The following is an 18,187-nucleotide window of genomic DNA, read 5'->3' as shown; positions in this document are numbered from 1 at the left end:
AAAATGCTCAGGGGGATGGAACACCTCTCCTATGAAGAAAGGCTGAGAGAGTTGGGGTTGTTCAGCCTGGAGAGGAGAAGGCTTTGGGGAGACCTTCTTGCAGCCTATCAGTACTTAAAGGGGGCTTATAAAAAAAGATGGTGGCAAACTTCTTAGCAGGGCCTGTTGTGACAAGGACAAGGGGGAATGGCTTTAAACTAAAGGGGCATAGATTTAGACTAGATATAAGGAAGAAATTTTTTATGCTGAGGGTGGTGAAACACTGGCACAGGTTGCCGAGAGAGGTGGTGGCTGCCCCATCCCTGGAAACCTTCAAGGTCAGGTTGGACGGGGCTCTGAGCAACCTGATCTAGTTGAAGATGTCCCTGCATTGTGTCATTGCAGGGGGGGTTTGGACTAGATGACCTTTAGAGGTCCCTTCCAACCCAAACTATTCTATGATCTTAGCAGTGTGACCAGTTTCCTACTTTCTGTTTGCTTTCTTTCAGTGTTCAGTTAAGATATTATGATTTAACCAGTTTTGTCTTTTACTGCACCCATCTCTCCTCTGCTTTGGGGAAAAATGCAGTTGTGCAACACAGTTTCAAGGTTTGCATTTTTAGGATTCTGATGTTTTTAAAGTGATGGAAAAAAAGAACGGTGACAGTCCACATCGGCATAGCTCTATTTTCATTTAAAAACTAATCTTAGCACAAATTCCTCTAAAATAAATGTGTGGCTAACTAGATGAAGTTAAGAAACTCAAAAGTTGGAATTCCATTGTGTCATTAACTTGCCCACTTCTCATATAGAATGGTCACTGCTTAGGGTTTTTTTTAATGATGCTTTTGAGATAGTTAATAGGTGACATGACAGATATTATTAGAATGCAAATAGCACTTGTAAAGGTATTATGACTTGTAAAGGTCATCACTGTATATTTTAATAGTGATTTTGGTGATGACCATTTTGGTGATTTAGTTGTAAGCTCACAATGTCAGGTATTTTGTGAAACACGGTTCATTTCCTGTTGTATAGCAACCATATCTGTTACTTTTCTGACTTAACTCTGATTTTTGAGACCTGTATTTGTGTTGTGTCTGCATTCGAAGTAGTTCTGCAACTCTGTATTTTTGCAAGATTGAAAGTTTCTCCCGAAGACTTTGTAATCGAATTTGTTCGCTTATGTGGACTTTTACGTTTAATTACTATTCAAATGCTTAAACTCATGATCTGTAGCACAAAAGTACTTGAGAGAGAACGGTTTTGTGCACCAGCTGGACATAGTCAACAGTACAAATTCTTGCTAAAGTGTGGTAGAGATTAGCAAGGTGATGATACTGTGGATCACAGTGCTTAGTGAGTTATTGCATTTGGGTGGGGGCTGAATCTCCATTTCCCACTTCTGGTCAACTTCCAGCTTAATAACAATATAAACTAATATGACTAAAGTGATTTAGGTATCGTGAAACTTTATTTGTAGTGGGGAAATCGAGTGAAGTATTTTAACTGCTACATTGTGAAATGAAAACAGCAAATCCAGTAACTGCAGCTCTCAGGTTACAGCAAAGTTTTGTGGTGGGGGAGAAATGAATGCTATAGGTGAAATTTAGCATGGTGCCTCACAAGTTCAGTATGAATTGTTTTCTGCTTATTTCCTAGAAATTAACACTGAGCATTTAGATTATAGGGTAGAGTTTCATTCTTCCTGAAAGTTTGCCTGTGTTGTCTTTCAAAATATTTTGCTCAGTTCTTGAATGTACTTTCTGTGAAGCTGTGTGAGCTTTACTCTTTAATTTAAGCTATTTCTATAAAGTGCCTGTAGATCAAGTCATTTGTCAATGTCCTTAGTTATTTAGTACAGATAGAGCCTGCAGTCTCTGAGCTTCATAAAACAGACAGATCCTTATCAGGAATCACTATTTGTAATATTTGTTAATATAAATCTGTCATTCTGACTCATCTTTTGAAATTAATTTGAGACAAAGCACTTTATGGGACTGGTGATCGTGGTAGAAGCAAAAGCAATGAAACCACCAGAAGTTGTATCCTTAACTTTGCTGGCACATCAAAGTCAAAATGCATAGACTTGAATCCTCATGTGAAACCTAACTAATAAGCAATAATAATGGAGAAGCTTGACACATTCCCAAATTGCAAAAAAGTCTTCATTAAGATGCAGCAGCTGTTTATTTTCAGGACCACATGGTCTAGTCAGCATGATAAGAACACGGTGGTGACGGATCAGCAAGTTTGGTTTTAGTGGAAAACACACACATCTTTCTTATCCACTCTAATGCATCAGTATTAAAGAAGAGCTGGAGTTGGAGAATAATTAGAGTAATTTTCCATTTATTTGTCTTTCCAGCATGCCTCAGGCTAGGGAGGTCAAATAGATGCTAAAGAGAAAAACTGCATCTGGAACTAGTCTGAAAATATGTATCCCATGAGTAGTGCTGTGTACAATTTGCTTAGTCTTAGAAAACTAACTAAATTTGTCTGCCAGTTGATTGCCTGCTTCATCGAGGAAATCTGCTTAGCCCGTGCGATTCTGAAAGCTCTTTTTCTTCAGTTTCAAAATCTGAGGGATGTGAATTAACTATTTCCCATTTCTTGTTTCTTTCAGCTTTTCCTTTCACATATCAGAGTCATATTACTCACCAGATTCCTTTGGCTGGTTTGCAGCTAGGAGGTTTTTCAGTGAGCAGAGGCAAGCTCTAGATTTTCCTGCTATGCAATGAAACTATAACAGCCTGGAAATCTTATGGCAACGCCTGACATAAAATAACATCTGACTCTATCATGTCCTTCCTTGCGATTTAGTGAGATGAATTTAAAAATTCTGCATCCTTTCTAGGTAGAGGCATATCCTGTTGCATTCTGTGTCAATGTGATTGTATTTATTTTACCTGCTTTAATTCATTTGTAGTGCAGTCATTGCTGTGGTATCTTGGCACTGCACATCCAGCTATGAAACATGCATCTAGGGTAATTATTTCCGTTCAAGAACAGTTTGCCTGTTTCCTGGTTTTGAATGTCTTTCATCAGATATTTTAAGGAAAACAGTGTCACGTGGTCTTCTGTTTGCTTTGTCCAGTAGTCTATAGGAGCCCATCTGATCTATTTAGTAACACTATATTTCTATATTAATCTAAAGTGGTACACTGTCAGTAGTAGACTTCGAGCTTGCTTTGAAATGTGATCTAACTCCTTTACTGGGTTTCTACTATCTGCCTCTTGCACGTACACTTTTTCTGAAGCGTAGTCTCTGCTGATCAGATGTAAGGGGAAACACAATCTCTTGAGCGTGCAGTGTTTTGAAACTGAACTCTGGTTTCATAGCCTGTGAAGGAGTAAGATCTGCAGACCATTTGGGCTTCCTTTTACCTGTATCTCAATATACGGGCCACAGGCAAACTTGCAAGTCCACAAAAAAGATAAGCAGTCTCTTAAATTGTATATAGGACACCTCTAAACAAGACAGTCTTCCTAATTAGTGTTTGCTGTTGTGACTTTGTGTAGATTTTATGTTGCACTTTTCTAACATGGTTTATATTTTCTTCTATGAAGTGTGTGTGGCAAAATTCAGTTAATCCTTCACAAGTTCTCACATATCACAAATGAAGCATACTCCAAAGAGTAAGGGAATCTGTTTTGAAGTTTCAAAATTCACTCATTTTGAAGTGATTGAAGTTTTAATTTGAGTCACTGAAAAAGCCTCATTGAAGAGGCAGAGGTGACTTAACTGTTTTTACTGAAACAATGAAACAATTGCAGTAGCTTGAAAGGGTGACTTTTTTTTGGTTTTGGTACTGCCTAAGACCTTCTAAATATCAGCCACATGTCACCTGACATATATATTCTATTATTATGATTGGCATGAGTATATGCAAAAGCATATACTCCCTCAGTTTTGGCTAAAAGAGGTGCAAAACTTGGGACTGCTAGATCTTAGCATTCTTGTTAATACACGCTTTTTAAGTAAGTGTTACTCCATTTATTTCAATAGTTCGTCTGTCTTAAAATCAGCTTATCAGGATAAGGAATCAGTTCCACTTTCTAAATATATGTTGGTTGGCCTAAACTATCTGCACAGCATCCTATAGAGCACAAAAACCATGAAACCTGCCTTTGTGTTCCAGTTTCTGCTTCGGTGTCCCTTCGAGTCAGGTCATTTAGGCTTATACATATGTACTCTTTGCAGAGAGAATTAAGCTCGTTGTTAAAATTTCGCTTTACCTTGAGGTAATCTTGAAAACATAAGGATTTTTATGATAGAACTTGCGAATCTCATTTGGGTGCTTTGCCATGTACTAAATAACGTTGTGCTGCATGTCTGTGTGATGAAGTGATGAGAACTAGCCTCACCTTTTGAGCTTTCAAACAATCCAACTTGCAAAATGTGTGGGTAAAAAAGGAAAAGAAGGACAGTTTCTTTTCTGTGAACTCCTGGAGACAGTATTGATTGGAAGCATTTCTAACAGCTCAGTGTCCATTGGGTCTTGTTGGGAGACTGTTGCAAGACTAATGATTGCGTAGTAGTATACTTTAAAATGAAGAGTTTGAATTGGAAGAACAAGCTGTTAGTAAGTGGATACCCTACACTTAACCTTAGCTCTTAATTTTATGGATACTTAAGATTTTTAAAACCACTATTTCTCTTTTCTGCTGTTTAAAAAATGTCTTCACAAATTTCTGTTTTGTTTTGTTTTTTTCCTTTCACAGGTTCCAACTATGGGAGTCCCCGTCCTGCTCATGCCAACATGAATGCCAATGCAGCTGCAGGGCTTGCCCCAGAGCATATCCCTACTCCAGGGGCAGCTCTGTCCTGGCAAGCTGCGATTGATGCTGCCAGGCAAGCCAAACTGATGGGTAGTGCTGGCAATGCAACAATATCCACGGCTAGCTCCACGCAGAGAAAACGGCAGCAGTATGGGAAACAGAAAAAACAGGGTACCACCACAGCTACACGTCCTCCCCGGGCACTGCTATGTTTAACACTGAAAAATCCCATCCGGAGGGCATGCATCAGCATCGTCGAATGGAAATATCCTTTTTGATGTTCTCATTTGGAAAACAGCAAATTGTTTGTGCGCATCAGGCGCTGTTCATAAATGTGAAGAAATCAATACATTAAGTTGAAAGGCACCACTGGGAACGTAAAGTACGCAAATAGTTTCTGATGTCTTAACTGAGATCATTTATGCTGGGGAAAAAAAAAGGTTGGGACTGAAGCCTTAACTATACCCTTGTGTAAGAAACCACCAGAAGTTTAAATGATAGGTTAGGGGTTGAATTCTGCTCTTTTAAAAACACGTGGCCCAGGCTGAAATCGATGGGAGATATGCAAGATATCTGAGGCCAGAATTGCACTGACTCTATGGGATTGATAGCAGCAGCTGGCTTTCCCTCCTTTTTTTTTTGCAGGCACTTAAAGAGGTGCCACCAGTTAAACTGCTCTGGTACTTTGAATCATACGCTTTTTTGTTAAACACATGGAATCACACTTTCTACAGTATGTAGAAAAGAATGGGATGGAAGGAGGAGAAAAAAAAAACCCCAAACGTATGCGATAAGACCCTGAAACAGGGCTAAGGTCTGTTAATTATATTGGAATTCCACTTAAACTAATAAGGCTCACTAATGTATGGTAAGAGATACTGGTTATCTGGAAGCGGGGAAAAAGAAAGACAGTTAAAGTAATCCTGCAACATGTACAGATGCAGTACAGGGCCAGATCTAGTAGTCTGAACAAGAGACAGACTGTGTCACAATGATAGATGATAACCACTGACACAGAACTGCAGAATGTAAGGGTCAGTGCTGCTTCCCCGGAATGTCAGCAAGAGTTTGGCCATTGGCTTCGCCATGTGGAAGGAGTAAAGCCTTTTTAGTCACCCAAGTCTGATCAGCACAAGCTGGAATTTGAGAATTTGGTGTGAAACACAAACTGAAATAGAAGATTTCAGTTCCCTCTGAAATCTGAAAGATTTCTCCCTCTCCTCCCCAAAGAGAAACCAAGACTAACCCTGAACAGTAATTGTCAGTAAATCACAAGCTAATGGGGTTCTTCAGTTTAAAAAAAAAAAAAAAAAAAAAAAAAAATCATGTTGTTAGGGATAGATAAGCATGCCAAGGGAAGGCAGTACAGAACTTGGCAGTAGTTAATATGATAAAAAATGAATGATGGTGTTTAAGATAATGTAGTAATATTGTTTCTTTGGGGGTCTGATGGGATGTTAGAAAGATGAAAACAGAGTATGAGTATATTAGGTCTTGCTGACGTGGACATATTTTTCAGATGAAGAACTTGTTAAAAATGCTCCTGTCAATTCTTAGATGTCCTTAAACTACCTGCCTGCCTGTTCCTTTCTTCTTCAGATGCTAATTTTTAATCCCCCTGATTAAGTTTGCTACTTTTTATCCCTTCTGGCATAGCTCTGATACTTTAAGCATAAGATGATGGATGATGACTAACAGGATGAAGCTGAATATTGGTTTACTTGCCAGCATCCCAGTAACCGCATGTCTTTAGAGAAAGAGCACAGAGTGACATTTGATAAATGAATAAGATCAGCAATGAATGATGGGAATGATGTGTTGTAAAACAGGATACAGCACTGCTGAGATCAAGAGAGGACCAAACAATGCGATTAAAGCAATGCAAGGATGCTGATGCTTGCATTTTTGGTTTTGTTTGGTTTTAGGTGAGTTGGTGGAAGTATTTTTTTTCCTTCAGAACCTCTTATTGGACATTTAGTGTTTATAAACATGAAACACTTCAATGACAAATAACAATATCAAAGGGTTGTGATAAGGTTTAATTTTATTCTGTACTCTGACTCTTCCTAATTGCTAAAAACTACTGAGAAAAGCTTAGTTTAATTTGCTGAACCACTAAAGTGTAAGCATAGTAGATATTAAACAAATACCAAATGGTACTTCTATGATGTTTCTTACCTAAACGTTATAATGATAAGAGCCTGACAGTGCAATTGCATAGAAGAAAAAGTGAAATGAAGTAATTACCTTATTTAGCAAAGATTTAGCTGTGTATTTAATTTCCTGCTGTGTGCAGTGTATTTGTAGATTTTATACCATTTTTACAGTGCAAAAAGAGAATAGAAGTAAAACAAAAATAAATGCATAAACAGTGATAAGTTAATAGATAATCCTGTCAAAACCAAAAAGCCTAGGAAAAAAGCGCTTAAGAGGAAAGCCAAGGGAAATTCAGGTCTTTATGCAGTAAACTATATATACAGCCTGAGGTATCTGAGAAGTCCCACTGATTTCATATGTAATCTACCTACCCCTATCTGCTCTTCTTCCTCCATATTATCATATATCTTCTATTATTCGTAGGTTTAAGCACGGTAGTCTGGCAAGTTTGGAACCATTTGACTCTTCCACGTGTGAAATGTAGAACATAACTTAGCATACACAGTGGTCAGGTGCCTGGGATTTGTGTATATCTTGCAGTTCAGGCTGCTGCACATCCCAATCTCCAGTTCTTTTCTGCTGAAACCCATTGAGAACAGTAGTCTGCTGACCAAAATCATACATGCTGTGCTGACATTTGGCAACGCTGCAAAGCCAGTCCCGTGGTAGATAAATTGATGCTCAAATGCACTCTGTGGCACAGGTTATACTTGGCGTTCTCCCTGTCCTATCCTGCTCTTCTTTCCCCTCCAGAGTACTGGTGAGTTATCCCAGAGCTAGCCTCCAGGATGTTCTTGCAGGGAAGTAAATGTAGACAGACTGTAAATCTGGCCTCTGGTCTGAGTTTGGAGACACTTCACAGCAATTAAGGTTAAGGAGTGCACTGAAGTAGATGAAGTACAGTGCCAGCAAATTGATCAGTAGAAAAATGCCCTTTGATTCCAACGGACAGTTAGTGGGCCATCAAGGTTGTGCAGGATTTGTTTCTGGAACATCCCAAATGTTTGGGTTTTTTTCCCTAATGAAGTTGATGCCAGGTTGAAATGCCCCTGAATTGGTGCTAGTTTCTCTGTCATAAGGAACTCAGCTTCCTGGTGTCCCTAATATACTGAATAGGCACATTTGTTTTCCCTATGAGGCCAAATGAAATGCAAATAAGAGAAAAAGAAATACTCCCTCAAATAACTTTTAAGCAAAACAAGTATACATGGCAATGTGCAGTATAAGCACATTTTGGACAAAGCCATTTTTTTTGCCTTAAACTTTATCATCATTCAAACGTCTTCTAACTGAGTGTATGCATGTATTTCTTGGGCCCTTGAATTTAACATTGAGATATGAGATTCAGAAAGGGGTAAAAAAAAATACAACAATAAAAAGACCCTCAAAAACTTCTGTTAAAATTATTTCAGGGTTTGTAAATGCAGATGGAAAAGACCAAGAGAAACTAATTGTAAGAGGAAAGATGACAGTCCTTCTAGAACAGGCTTCTGTTATTACAAATAGTACAGCCACACTTGAAGGAAAATAGGGAAAATGCAATCTAAATAAATAAAAGAAGAAAAAACTTTTAAGAAATCTGTGTTTACTCTGGCACGCGACTGGCCTACACTGCTTTTGACATATTAGGAAGATTCTTGGCTGGGAGCTCCTAAAAGCACTTAAAAAGGCATATGTTTCTTTTCAGAATATAAGGGGCTTGGAATGTTTTCTTTAAACAGAATTCTTATAAATCTTTTTTTTTTATTTGTGTGTGCACATTTTGGAACAATTTCCTTAACTCCATTCCTCAGACCATTTGAAATAATTATTTTACTGACTATTTTTGCCAATTGTGTGGCCTTAGCTATCTATATCCCCTTTCCAGAAGATGATTCCAATGCCACCAATTCCAATCTGGTAAGTCCTTGATGCTGTTTAGTCTTACTGTTTTGAAAGTCCTTTTTAAAAGTGACCAGAGAGACTGTTGAAGCGAGGGAACATAAATATATCCACCAAAGATGACAACATAATAAAGTAAAAACTGTTTTTGAGTGCTATGTCTCCTCTATTAATCTTAGCACCTGTTTCAGTTGAGCTGGCTTTAGAAAAGACTGTTCCAAAAATTGTGCAGGTGCTGTGTGTGATGTTTTGGTTAACAAATTTCTGCATGCTGCAAAAGTGCTTGGTAAGTTTTAAACAGCAGGTATTTGTGGAAGAAATCTTTTAATCATGGATTATATGGTGGTTTTTGTCTTATGAAGTGCCATTGTGAAATTGATACTGTCTTCCTCTCAGGGGGTACACGAGAGCACAACTTGATGACTAATTTCTAGGAAGTACATTAATGCTTGCATTTCACACGCATGTGTTTGGTTGAACAATGTTTATGGGTTTGGTTTTTTTCTTGTGTGGTTTTTCTTTTATTCCCTCTTGTTGGGGGAATTTAGCTTTTCCTCTGTCACCACTGATGCTAATGTTGGTACTTAGAGATAGAGTTGTCCATATAAAAAGGCGAGAGTGTTTACTTTTGGCTTAGCATGAAGTCATAGCAAAGAATTCTGCTCAGTAAGGGCACAACACAAAACAGCTCTGGAACGCAATTCACTGAATTAGCATAAAACATTTTTCTTCCTCTCAAATATGTGAACAAATCTCCTACTTGTCTGGTTGGGTCAGGATGAAAACTTGCTCCCAGAGTTTAAGAGTTGGGATGCTATTTCCTGATTAAAATTTAGTGAGACATGAGAAATTCTAGAGCAACAGAGGAGGAAAACAAAAGCCATACTTCCAAAGTAGGGATAACTGGGATGGCTGACAGACATTGTAATTAAAATGATGTATGCTGTTCTTGGAAGTCAGTCATTTGATTGAATATCTCTTGAAGTTGTATAAAACAAATTGTGAACTTCAGGCCTTTGCTGGAACAGTACTTCTGTGTTTAAAAAACAAACAAACAAACAAATTGTAGTGTGGTGCTTTTCCACTGTAACTCCTTAAAGAAGTTTAAAAATAGGAGCAGGAGGAGATAAGTGGTTATTAATTTTTAACTCTTCTCTATATTTACAGAATGCGTGAGTCTTTTGCTGCTATCTCTTTGTTAGCTTGACTTAGTGTTTAACAATGATGAATTGTGGTGCATATGTTTAAAACACTTCAGTATGGCATCTTTCAAAAATGAAATCTTTTAATAAAAAAAAAGCAGATTCAATTGATCCTCTGGCTATAAAAGACAGTATGTTTATTGCACGTTCTGACTTGCAAGGTTGAAAGAGGAAAACAAAGCAGAGTTGAAGGTTAGAGGACTCTTAATTTGTTTTGAGTTTATTGGGTGTGGGTATTTGCCTTATTTCAGTGAGGAGACTGCTGGCTAGTACTGGTTGGGAGTATATTTATAATTGAATGAGGTATATTGAAACTGTTCTACTATCAGAAAATATATGCACCTTGTGAACTGAGTTGCTATTCTGCATCTGTTTTCCAAGATATCTTTTGCATCATTTGGTCAATCTGTTAAAACACTCCTGTTATTTGTGAGTAGCGATTTAAAAAAAACCCAGCCAAGCAAGAGTTATTATCTCAAGATAGTTTAGAAATGTTATAACCTTGAGGATGAAGAGGCATTGTTAATCTATCTAAATAGCTGTTTCACAGAAGTAAGGGGAGAAGAAAGTAAAATGGGGAGTCTGCTTGACTAAACTTTGTTCTTTGGGTCTCAATGGAGAAAGTAATTAAAAATGGAAAATGGGATACTTAGAATCCCATGAGGGGCCTGCACTAGTGGAATTAAGACTCTATTCTACACTATAGCTCAAACCCTGGAGTTCCAACTGCTCAGTAGCCTTTAGTCCTGTGATCTCCTGTTAGTCCCTGTTTGTGGTTGTGGTTGTTGGGTTTTGTGTGGTTTTGTTTTTTGTTCTTGTTGTTTTCTCAGGGTGATATACGTATATCTTGGCACATCTATACTGCTGTTGGGAAACAAACTTTTGGAGTGTATGTCATATGCTGCATTCTGAAACTCTTCACAAAATTGTGAAGAGTTGTGTGTTGTGGTCAGTGAGTAAAGTACTGAGCGATAGGGAGGGGAAGTGGAGGCAAATGGGTGAGATAAGGGTGAAAAAATGTGTTAGTTGTGTTTTGGGATGGGATGAAAGAATAGATGAAACTCGGAGTTAAAGGAAAGCTATTCCAGATGGCAGGAACTGCAGAAGAGTGGGACTGTACTCTCGAAGAGCCAAACTGTACATGGAAGCGACTAGAAAGAAGCTGGGGTTAATAATATGTTCCTGTAAAAGCTCCTGTACTCACTTTTTTTTTCCCTACCACCTGTGAGCATATATTTTGTAATGAGATTTATTTTGTAGCCATGAAGTCTAGAGCTCCAAAGGCTATAATCTGAAACAGGAAAGGAGTGTATGTCTGCAATGTGTGCACACAGGTTAATAGAGTGCACAGATGTGTGTACTGTGCAGAAGTGTGAGTCTGACCGAATGCATACAGAATCCTCCTAGCTGCCCAGAAGAAATTTTCACTTGTGTAAAAACTCTTGATTCATTTCCCTTCTGCAATTTAGGTTTTTTAGGGGTAAAGCTATCGTAGAAACTCCCACATCCCTGGTTTCCTTGAGCCATCCCTAACTTCCTGGGACATGAAGAAACTATCTACAGAAAACACATGATAGATAGTAACTGTTCTACAAGGTCTGAAAGTGACACAACAATGGTTTTCCAATAAGCTGCCACTCTTCCCTTAGGGTCTGAGTATTCCTTCTCTGAGTTTTCATCAGAACTTTCCAAACAATGTTTTCTTTGAGGGCTGAGGTAAAAATTCAATCAGTTGTTTTTAACAAGCTAATGGAGTAGAGGGTGATAAGAGAAGAGAAAGGAATTCTGAATTGTATGAGTGGCTTCTTCCTTTCTCTCTGTAAAAGTAGAAAAATGATAGCTAAATAATGTTTTGATAAATAATTGCTCTGTATGAATTTCAAAGATGTGATCAGCCATTGGTCAGCTAGGGCATGCTTATTACTGTGTGCCTTCCACAGAAGTCTTGAAGAGACACATGCCTCATTTGCCTGTACAAAAACAGTAACCTATAGTGATATCTCCATTTTACTAAGCCTTGTCTTTAGGTGCAAGACCTATTTGATATGATGCCACAGTAATTAGTATAAGCATTGGAACTAAATGCAGAAGAGTCCAATAAATAATTCCTTCCCTTTTGTGTTAGTGAGGAATTGTGATTAGCTGTTATGTATTACAAGTTTAGGCCAAATACCACACGGATATTCTCACTGGTTCTCTGCAATCTGGCTTCCTGTAATAATAATTCCTGTAAATCCTCAAGCCATTTTTATCAAGTCTAGGGATGGTAACTTGGACTGCGAAGCACCTTCATTTTTCAAATGCACATTTATACTAAAACCCAGATTTCGTATTTTTATGTTCACTGCAGTGTCTTTGTCACTGGCTTTAAGAAAAATGCCAGAACAATATAATGTAGTAATAACAAATGCTTGAAATTGGCTTCAGCAGTTTTTGTTTTACTTCTACAGTATGTTCACTGAGAAACTATTGAACTCACACAAATGGAGGGGAGTTGTATTGGGTGCAAAATTTTTTTTGGTATTAATGAACTCTGCTGAGACTTTGCTTAAATTTACAAGCAAAGAAAGCTCATGCATGACCCTGTGCAAAGAACAGTTATGTATTCTCTTGATGCAGTCAGGAAAACTGGGGCTAGTTTGAGGGGAATTAAAGTTAGCCTGCGTGAGAGGCTGTAACTGATATGGAGGCTTTCTGCTTGTTATCCCTGCAATTATGCATTTGAACAGAGATAATGTACATTCAGGAATAAAACTATAGACTGCCTAAGATAGGAAGCTGAGAGGAAAATGCTTCTGTCACTTCACTGGCAATTGCAAATGGCACAAGCCTGGTCAATGTCACAGCATGGCGATAACATAATGAGGTTAAGACCAAGGTTTACAACATGTTCCGTGGAAGGTGACTCAGTCGGTTGTTCATGCTTTGGAGAAATAGCAGGAGAAGATTCTTTGTGTTGTTTTGATAGCTCTGCTTTCCCTCCCTTGTCCTTATTACAGGAAGGAAATCCTGTTGTACACGAGTTAAATTTAAAAGAAATCTCTTGTGTTTATATGTGAGCTTATAATGGGATGTCACCTTCAGACTAATTTGTTAAACCTGAAATAGGACCCTGTGAAAGGAAAGATGGGATTTCTGCTTGCTTGTCAGTGCTTGTGCCAGACGGTGTTTGTGGGAATGCCTGCCTACGGAAAGGGGGCTTGCCTTTCAAGAAGGTATGGCTGCTTCATTAGCTGGTGATTATGGTAGTATCCAGTTGAGCAGGTGATTCCTGTACAAAAAAAGAAAGTGTCTTTAATCTTCTTGCATTTGCAGCAGATTGACACAATAGGTGTGGATGTGGCTATATATATTACATTTCTAGATACTGACATAATAAACCAGTATTTTTTATATCGGGGAATTCTGGAGTCAGCATATTGAGCAGACTCTCAATTTTTCTTGTGCAAAGTCAGAAAGTGTTAGAGAGCAAAGTGGGGGTGAGGGGGTCAGGAAAAGAAACAATGGCTTTTCTGGATACGGATAAGGAAGAATACTGCACAGAAGTTTTTGGTTCTCTTGTGTCGTTGTTATCATCCTCCCGTGTGATAGATCCCAACTAGTAAGTGAATACACTAATGAGATATGCTAACACTAGGGGTGAGGGGCAGGGTGGGATAAAGTGGATACCAAGCTAATAAGCTCCGATAGGTTTATTAGCTTGGACTTCATGCCAGCACTGCTGCAGCTGGGGGAAGTTACAGAATTTGAAAGTGAGGAGTAAGCGACAGAAGCTGGAAGAGGGGAGCTGAGGAGGCTGGAAAGAGACTGGAGTCAGGATGAGGAGAAGAAAGGAGATTTTGGAGGAAGTCCTCAAGGATTTTTTGGAACAAGGATTGAGAATCACTGACCTGTGTAATGCTAAGGAAGTTGAATATGATGGAATCATAGGCTTTAGGCTCAACATTTCCCAAAGTCCTCAGAAGCTCTGCCTCTGGCAGGGAGAGGCTGATACTCAGCATCTCTAGCAGTAGTGAAGCACAGGGTGGAAGAATAAGCATTGGTTTTGAGAGGAAGACATTCAAGCTTGTCTGCTGGTTCTGGTGTTGGCAAAACTGTGTGGCCTTGGGTAAATTGCTGTCTCAATTTTCCCATCTATAACATGGGTTGGTTACTGCTTTCATGGTGAAGGTAATTAGTCAGTGCCTTACATCACGCAGACCATTACAAGCAATGCTGTGGAAAAGACTGTCAAGAATAAAACCTGTAGCAATCAATTCTAAGCCAGTGGTCACTAACTGAACAAGAAGGGTAAAAAGTAGGATGGAGGCCTCATTTCTTTGGACTGGTGGGGGCAGAATTTAATTTCTGCAGGGAAGCACATAGGACTGCATTGTCACAATTTGCTCATGTGTGTTGAATTAATTTGAGGGCGACTCAACTTTTGATGCTTAAATTTGGAGCCTTTGTATCTATCTTCTAACATAATGGTGTCATTTCCTAGGCTTTGTGAAGACTAAACTGGTAAAGCAGAGGTTAACACCTATATGTGTTACTAGTAGGACCAAAACTGTTGGGTCCCCTGGGCAGGCCTTTGCCACTTGAGTTGCCTGGGTAATCAGCAGTGGTAAGAGGTGGTTCTCTCTGTCGACCAGGTGAAGGTAGGATTGGGAAAGTTTGGCAGAGGGATTCAGAGGTGTTTGATTCCACAACAGAGGAATGCTGGGTTCTACTCCAGGCTCTGGAAAGGAATATACTCGAAGGGCTCTTCTGTATTTTTGGAAAAAGGGCTTTTTCTGTCTCTTTCTTCCAATAATACCTCCTTCTGAACCTTCTCCATCTCAGCTATAGTTGTCTGAGCTGTAACACTTCCTCAGTTCTGCCATTTCTGTTCTCTTTCTTTACTGGACTTAGACAAGAAACCTGAAGTATGGACTCTTTCTACCATTTCATTAGCAGCTTTCTGTCCTGCACAGGGCTTCTTATTGAGTCCAAATCGAATCCCAGCCTTCTGCTTCTCTTTATACCAGCGGTCTCAGTGTCCTCACCCAGTCTGTGCTTGTTGTTGTTTACCATCTCTTGATCTCTCATATCTGCAGGTCACCGTTTGTTTTTGCTTTTTTAATTCATTATCTTTGCTTTGCCAAGTAATTTTTCTCCTTCCAGTCTAGCTTCCATCAGACCTGTCCCTTTTGTTTTCCCCTTTTTCCTCCTGACTGCAGTTTCCCATCCATAGTGGTTTCATACATTATTCACCTGTTTTCTCATGTGATCTCAGTGCTATCCTCACTCAGCTTCAGCTCCCTGACCACTTACCTTGTTAATTCTAGTCTTAAATTCCTTTCTGCTCCTAAACCTGGTCTCTCTGTAACCAAGCAATCTCAGTGCTCCTTCCAGCTTCTTCTATCTTATTTTCCAACTCCATTCTCAACACGTTGGTCTCCCAGTCTGAGCCTGTCCCTGGTTTGGCCTTAGCCCTTTTGCTTTTGAAATCAGTAGTGTCCTTCCCAATGATGTCTGGACGCCAGTGGTAGAAATACTGAGAGAGCAAGCTCCAATTCAAAGTTCAGTTGCTTTATTCCAGCTTGATTCAGACCAGTTGAGAACAATTATTACATGGGTCCTTGAAAGCCTTTTTAGCCCTTGCTCAGCTCTGTGGATGTGACACATACGTTCTGGTCTGCAGAAGCTGTAAGGTGCCTGATTAGGATTTGTAATGACAGTTTGGGTGTTAAGTCTTAGCAAGTGTCTGCGGAGCCTGTGCAGATGGAGGTTTTTAAAAGCCAATCTGGCCAAACTTAAGTGGGTAGGCAAGGCAAAAGATGCAGCCCTGACACAAAGACTGTTAATTTGGCAGTTCGTATGATCTTGTTGCAAAGAATATGGTCAATAAAGAAAATAGGGGTTTTTTTGTTTTGTTTTGTTTTAAACTGGGATAAATCAACTGATACTGTTAAACTGTTTTGTCTGAAATAGTGCACAAATATTCAGCCTTAGACAGAAACCAGCCTGGAAAACTGTAGCGTTAACTGGTAAAATCACAATTAAAAGCAGCTGAAAACAGTACCTTAATAATGGAAAGTGTTGGGTAGCTTTAACAGAAGTAGTTCTAGAGATTCACCTCCATTAATATCTTCCAAATTAAAATGTAACACGGTGTTTCACTGAATCCCTGAGATATTGAAAAGTGGCATACTAGGCCTTCAGAATTAAATAATGAATTATATATCATGCTGTAACAATATCAAGTACATTTACATTATGCAGTATATAATGTAGTAAAGAGAAGAGGATTAAGAGTTACAGACCGAGGGGAAAAAGTAAGTGTCAGATAGGATTTGAAAGTGAAGTATGTGTCTTTGAGGCAAAATTCAGCTATTCAAGAAGGGCTGCCCTGGTTTAGAGGAGCTGCAGAGGAAGGACCTTTGTACAAACAGCTACAAGACTGGTAGAAGAAATGGATACTCCTATTCACTTACAGTAGGACTATCAGTGTAAGTTGTGGAAAAAAAATTCTGTTACACAAACTAGTCCAAGTCCATGGAAATAGTAACTTGCAGGTTGTATGTTTCTGTGTAAGTGATTTTGAAATTTTAACTATATATTTTGGTTCTGACTGATGGCAAGTTTATTGGTTTAGTCCAAACATTAAACCATTTATCCCATTTCTTTAGACAGCTCTGATTACCATTTTCCCTTTCTTTATGTGTAAGCTTTCTAAATCTCTGACTTATCAAGTGTGTTTTAGATTTTTTTTTTCCCAGGTGGTAATTATTCTTGTTTATCAAAACTCAAGTTCAGTGTAGGATGCCTTCCCCCCCCGTGTTCAGGAAAGATAGGAAAAATGTGGAAGCAGGCCAAATAAGAGATTTTAAATACTGTTGTTTTCACTGTGCCGCAAAAGTAACATAGTCTTTTAAAAGCAGTGGAAATTTCCAAAATGGCTAGTACTTTTTGTATTGTCTTTTTGGTACAAGTATCCTTATCCCTCTCTAAGTCTGTGGGATTTTAGACTTCACTTCATGAGTTCATCCTTTTAATGATGTTAGGAAATAAGCATTTCTGTCTAGAAGTTCAATAGATGGTTTTATATATGATCTTTAGATTCCTTTATGTGTAGTTTGTATTATACTACATTCTTGGGTTTTTAGTCAGGCAAACTTCCCATTGACTTCACTGGAGATTACTTGACTAAGTCACCCAAATCCATCCACTGATTTTGTGCATGTTATTGACAAACAATTGTTGGAACATTGGGCTTTGACATCTGCAATATCATTGACTCTAAAGGCAACACTCCTTGTACTTGTGCAAACTGGAAAAAAACCCAACAATTTTCATTATTCCCTTAGAAATAAAAGAATGGATGTGCTGCTTGCCAAGGGGTAGAATTGCCAGAAGGGAAGAACGTTTTGTATGTTTGCCAAAGTTTTGACTGGCTCTTCCCCTCGGGGACAATTCCTTTTTTTTCCCCCCATGTTTTCTAACTCCTAAAACATGAGGGTCCATATGTCATAGCAGCTCTTCAGTCCTGCTGGCTGAATGACAGACAGTCTGTACTTCAAAACAAGTTAAGACCATCCTTGAATTTCACTTTTGAGAAATGCTGGACAATTTATAAATGAGTTTGCCTACAACCTCATGGAACAAAATCTCTTCTCTTCTTCTAAAATAACCATGGAGAGCCTATACTTATCAATGATATCTCTCTATTAAGAATATGATGTTGGAAGTTCACCGGTTAGGGGAAGACTTCCAGTAAGCAGCAGGAAATATTCGTTAACATCTCCTCAGTATGTTGCATTTCTGGGAGATGCTGGGAAGTTGGCACAGCAGCTTATCTGCTTAAGACATCCTTAGCAAATTCTGTTGCACCTAAGCCCAGGCAAGGGAGCTGGGACCATCTTTGGACTGCAGTGTTTTTCTAACCTTTTGCTATAACTTTAATAACCTGTGATGGTCTGTGGGACACTAAGGAATGCATATTTTGCTCGGTTCAGCCACTTTAATGATGCATACCTGTAGAGTTTTATACATGCATGATGTAAAGTGATGTCTTGATGCTAATAGTGAGCTTATCCATGCAGACCTTAGGCTCTAATGCAGAACACCTGGCCGAAGGAGCATACCTGCTCTTTGAAAACTGTTACCCTCCTCTGGTTGTTGGTAGTACAATTTCTTTACAGCCTCTCTAACAGTGATGTCAA

General features: G+C 38.8%; 1 protein-coding gene across 1 annotated transcript in view; it reads left to right on the top strand.

Annotated features, from left to right (window-relative positions):
- Nucleotides 1-4,742: 4,742 nt before the first annotated feature.
- The window catches only part of CACNA1C (calcium channel, voltage-dependent, L type, alpha 1C subunit), a 422,263-nt gene continuing 408,818 nt past the window's right edge, over nucleotides 4,743-18,187 (top strand). The window contains 2 exon segments of the mRNA XM_009332885.1: nucleotides 4,743-5,028; nucleotides 8,714-8,817. Of these exon segments, the coding sequence (XP_009331160.1) occupies nucleotides 4,743-5,028; nucleotides 8,714-8,817 (390 nt within the window).

The sequence above is a fragment of the Pygoscelis adeliae genome, unplaced genomic scaffold, assembly GCF_000699105.1.
Source record: "Pygoscelis adeliae isolate BGI_AS28 unplaced genomic scaffold, ASM69910v1 Scaffold38, whole genome shotgun sequence".
Classification (NCBI taxonomy): Eukaryota; Metazoa; Chordata; class Aves; order Sphenisciformes; family Spheniscidae; genus Pygoscelis; species Pygoscelis adeliae.
This window is presented reverse-complemented; position numbering and strand designations above follow the sequence as displayed.